Source organism: Cicer arietinum, chromosome 4 (assembly GCF_000331145.2).
Source record: "Cicer arietinum cultivar CDC Frontier isolate Library 1 chromosome 4, Cicar.CDCFrontier_v2.0, whole genome shotgun sequence".
NCBI classification, from domain to species: domain Eukaryota; kingdom Viridiplantae; phylum Streptophyta; class Magnoliopsida; order Fabales; family Fabaceae; genus Cicer; species Cicer arietinum.
Window position 1 is genome coordinate 24286458 of NC_021163.2, and position 4856 is coordinate 24291313.

The 4856-nt window shown below is 32.8% G+C and overlaps 2 protein-coding genes across 6 annotated transcripts in view; both read right to left on the minus strand.

Annotated features, from left to right (window-relative positions):
• The window catches only part of LOC101488606 (F-box/LRR-repeat protein At1g67190-like), a 4911-nt gene extending 4301 nt beyond the window's left edge, over window positions 1-610 (minus strand). For 4 of the 5 annotated variants that reach the window (XM_073366972.1, XM_073366973.1, XM_073366974.1 and 1 more), the window contains exons 1-2: window positions 453-610; window positions 1-223 (exon numbers count right to left, since the gene is read on the minus strand). In XM_073366972.1, coding sequence (XP_073223073.1) covers window positions 1-143 — 143 coding nt within the window. In that variant the 5' untranslated portion in view covers window positions 144-223; window positions 453-610. The other variant, XM_073366975.1, reaches the window with a different exon arrangement.
• Window positions 611-1971: 1361 nt separating this feature from the next.
• Window positions 1972-4856, minus strand: LOC101489169 (iron-sulfur assembly protein IscA-like 1, mitochondrial). Its single transcript, XM_004493974.4, has 3 exons — window positions 4546-4856; window positions 4109-4226; window positions 1972-2422 (listed from the first exon to the last, which is right to left on the minus strand). The coding sequence occupies exons 1-3, from the start codon at window positions 4733-4735 to the stop codon at window positions 2317-2319; spliced, it is 414 nt and encodes a 137-aa protein (XP_004494031.1). The 5' UTR covers window positions 4736-4856; the 3' UTR covers window positions 1972-2316.

The window sequence follows — 4856 nt, forward strand, 5'->3', positions numbered from 1 at the left end:
CGTGAGTCGAACGAAAGAGTGTGGAGGTTACAACGCCAAGCTTCTCTCCATTTCTTGCAAGTTAATGAAGCAATCACAACATCTCTTGCAGAACTAAGATGTGATAGTATATTACCAATCACTTCAACAGGAAGATTCTCCATAGTTTGAAAAGGGTATAATGGTAATAATAAAATAAACCCAGAATCACAAATACTTAACCAACTACACCAATGATGAGAAACTGTTGAATTATACAAAGATTTCAATAATTAGACACAATGTGATGATTAAAGTAAGTTTAAAAAATTAAAAACGGAACTTTATGAGTGAAATTTCAACTTAAGTACAGAATTAGCATTTGGGTATACAAAGAAGAATTAAAAAAATGCTGAATCGGGGATTTGGGAAAATAGGGAGTTATCATAGTGAAGCATTGAAATAGAATAATGGAATTGAAGAAAGTTGCTAACCTAGAAGAGTGAAGGGATCGTGTCGTTTGAGTGGAATCCTGAAATTGATAATCTGAATAACCAAGAATAGGAAGGTGAGAGGTTTGTGGTTTCGCGTATGATTCAAGGAATATTTTAAAGAAGAAAAGGCCCAATGAAAATGATTTTTTTTCTTTTTTCTTTTTTCTTTTTCTCTCTCGAGAAATTTTTGTTGTAACTTACTTGTAAAATGATAAATCATTGGTTTAATTTTTTTTTTACTATATTATCCGTTTTAATTATTAATTAGAAACTAATTTTTTCAAATAAATTTTTTATATTAAAAATATAAAACTTTGAAAAATAAAGTTTTTATATTAAAAATATAAAATAAATTAATATAAATGTTACCTAGTGAAATTTATTTGCTAATGTGATTAATTAAGTTTTTTTTTTCCTTCTTACGTTCCTTACAATCATTGTAATTACTTGATTACATATTATTAATATTATTTTTGTATAATAAAAATCTAAGGCGGGGGATAATGCCCCAATCAAAGGTAGGGTTATATGTTATTTTCTACTTTTATAAATAGCAAGGGTGGGCAAAAGAGCAAGAGGATTTGTCACCAAAATAAAAGAGAACAAGAGCATTATCAAAGTGGTGCTTTTATGCACACTGGTTAGGTTTTGAATTCATGATATTCTGCATCATAAGGAATCATTGTAGTTACATAGGATAACACTATTACCAAAGATCCAACAACATAAGCCTTGTTTAGTACACTGTTTTGTCTTCCTTTATTTACGAATTTAAAGGAGATCAAAAGGAGGAGAAATAGAACACTTATTTTTCATCTTTGAACTAAATCTTGTATAAGAGCTTTGTTTTCTGACCTAAAACTTTTATAATATGAGAAAATAAAAAATAAAAACATTGGGGGTTTTGAATAAATTTTAAAATATTTTTCCTCTCTTTTTATAGTATACTCTCCAAACAAAAAATATATTACTCATAAAGATCTTAATCTTCTTCCTTCCAAAATTTCTCTTCTGACTAAAGTAAGAGATTCACCTCCGTTATTATCATCCTCTCTTCCCCTCCCTTTTTGTCCTAATAACAAACAAAGATTATACATTGAAACTGTAATTCTTGCTACTTGTTTGGTTAAAAAAATAAGAGAATCAATAAAGCAACGCAAATTATACAGCATGGTTTGATTCCCCTTACAAAAATATTTTCCTTGATATTCAATTACAAATACCAGTTGTACTTAATGCAAGTACGTAATTTTATTCATTCGAATCATTTCACAATTAATTGTGCTATCATAGCAGGTCATCATTACTCTCAGAGCCCACATTGTTGAGTTAGAGGATTACACATGTTTCCTGCCAACAATTTAATTGGTCAGCTTGAACATTGCTGCTACATACCACTCACCCACCTTTAGTACAAGTATAATGGCATATATCAGAAATATTCAATCACATTACTGGTTGAAACAATGCTACCATCATTAGTTAGCATTAAATAAACAAAATAAATTCAAGAAAAAAATACAAGGAAAAAAATGTTTAGGGGAAAATTATTTCATTGATTTCTTAACCTACAAATTATACAGTTTTCATAATACAAATTTTTTTACATGAAATAAAAATAATCTGATCAAATGATATGCTAGTACAGGTTGTTGTCTTAAGCCTTGTCAGCATCAGCTTTAGAGAACTCTGTATAGTGAAACCATGTCACTGTCAGTATGCAAAAGCTTTTATTTTCCTCTGCTTTTGTAAAAAAAATTACAGAAAATCCAATTGTGGTGTATTTGCATGTTCAACAATGCAATCATGAAAGGAAGACTTCATGTGTAAATGTGGATCATCAACGCTGAGTTAAATGACAATTTCAACCATTTCCTTGCTTAGCACCTCCAGTACTTGGCGTTGTCATGAAAGATTCACCACAACCACATTGGCCTTTAGAGTTTGGATTGATGAAAACAAACTCGGATCTGCCATGAAAAGGGGAAATAGTATTTTAAACACTAGCACCGAAAAGTTTAAAGCAGAAGCAAGTAGCAGCATCACGCACATGTAATGTAACCACACTGATATTGATGCTAATATTCATCAACATCTTCCCTCTTTTGCAAGGGAGGACTAGGCATTCATATACAAGGGGTATACTATAGTGGAGGCAGAGCAGCCTCAGAAGGATTCAACTCAGAGGTCAAGCAGTAACTACTGCAAATTAGTGAAGTGGAATTTTTTACCCATGTAAAATTGGGATTGCAACAAAATTACAGACTTACTCCTAAGAGGCTAAAACCAAGCATGGCATACGGGCTGTTATATTCATGCCACATTTCATGAGTATTTCATCAAAAGCTTCCTTTATAATAATGCATGATCCAATACCCATAAGGAAAAAAAAAATCATCATTCCATTCCCGAAAGTGCAAATTCATACATCTTCAGCATAGGTAGGTGAGGGAGAAAAAGTTGCAGCGTCAAGCTAATCAATGCCTAAAATGTGCTGTTTCTATTTAAAAACATGCAGTTTTCCCATTGCAGATAATATCTAGTTCATATACACTAGAGTAAGAGTTATAAAAAGATAAGCATGAGCTATTCACAATTTAGAAGTGGGAGGGCACGGGAATTGAAAAAATTAACTACAGTAACAACATGAGACAATATGGGAAACCAAGGTCAGAGCTACCTATGAGCCTCCAGAGGCTATTCACAATTTGGAAGTATCCAACCGAGCAAAATGTGTGGCTATTCTTCTACGACTGTGGCATATACATGATTTTTACTATTGTTGTGCCTTTAGACACTTCATAATTAGTCTATCCTCCCAAGAGTATCACCTGCCTCTGACTATTGAAAAGCATCAAGCGACTATTGCTGTGCTCATAAAACAGTCGCAAGAGGACATATATGAGTAAATGATAACTAAAGATTCAAATGAGTATCTGGTTGCATTGAAACCTCTGGGACTATTCTTGATTTCTAAGTTCGACAGCATCAGTGTGTGTTATTCATCACAATTTTCATCCCTCAAATAGCAAAATAACAGCAAAAACAAATATAACTATTCAGTGCTGGTTATGCCCCTGCGGGGAACATGAACAATGCAAAATTGCAATTAGGTTTGTTTAACATTCTAAGTTCGGCTCAACCTCAAAACAAGAACAGTTTCCAATTTCAGACAACATTAACAACTATCTAAACAAACGACAGGATAATTGTACCTTGTTAACAAGATATTAAGATTCATGAGGCAATAAAACTAAACGGTGTTTGGAATGGATTATCTAACTTTTTGTGTCACAAATAGTTTAAAAATCTAACTGGTAAAACAATTTGGAAATTGGGTTAAATGGGCATACCCAGTCGGTATAAACTGTTTTACACTTAGGCCAACATAAACCATTGATTTGCTAGTTATTTTAGGATGACAATTACCGATCATGGAGTGTGAGGATAGACCCAAGAGTGGTTATTAAATGTCAATATAAAATTGGTTTACACTCATGATCCATTTTCTCTTGTAAATTCATCCCTTCCCAAACAATTTTTGAGATATTCTGCCCAGATTCAGTATGAAGGCTAAAAGAAACTGCAACAAATAAAATTTTTAAAACAAAACAAATTACAGGAGGAACATAAAAGAATTTCATTGAAACATCTACCTGAGTTTATCATCAACAAAATCCATCTTGGTTCCAATAACATGCATAAGCGCCTTGGGATCAATCAATATCTTAACACCCTTATCCTCAACCAACTCATCAAATTTCCCCTTTTCATCTGTCAAACCACCGTCAAATCTAAATTAACAAACTTCAAAGTGCAATTTATTCAAACAACCAATTTAATAACAAAAATAACCAAACTCAAAATCACCAATTCACCTTGATTCAGATTATCATAACTAAAAAAGTTCATGACAACATTAGATAAATACCTAATCAAACAAACACATAGTATACATCTCACATGAAAAAATTTCTGGCTACAACAAAACACACAAAATTAACCGTTCGTCTAAAATTCATTTTCCCTATTTCAAACCAAAATTAATTCCTCAAAACAATAAACTACAATTAATTAATGTAAAATAATATACCTGCATAATTTAGGGTGTAAGTTAAGCCGTTACAACCACGAGCCTTGACGCCGAGCTTCAAAAATGGTCTCTGACGCTGCTGAAGCAAGTAGCGTATTCTAGATGCAGCTGCGTCGGTTAAGGATACGGCTTGACGCCGTACCGCTGTTCCTATCTTCTCCGCCGCCATGGCCATCGCCTTGGAACCCATTGATCGTTAATTACGAAATTGCCCGAGATTGAATGATGGTTGATCATTTATATCAGTAAGGATAATTTAGTCATTTGAACACGAAAGGTTATATATGTTATTCTCTGCTTTCTTTGTCGGG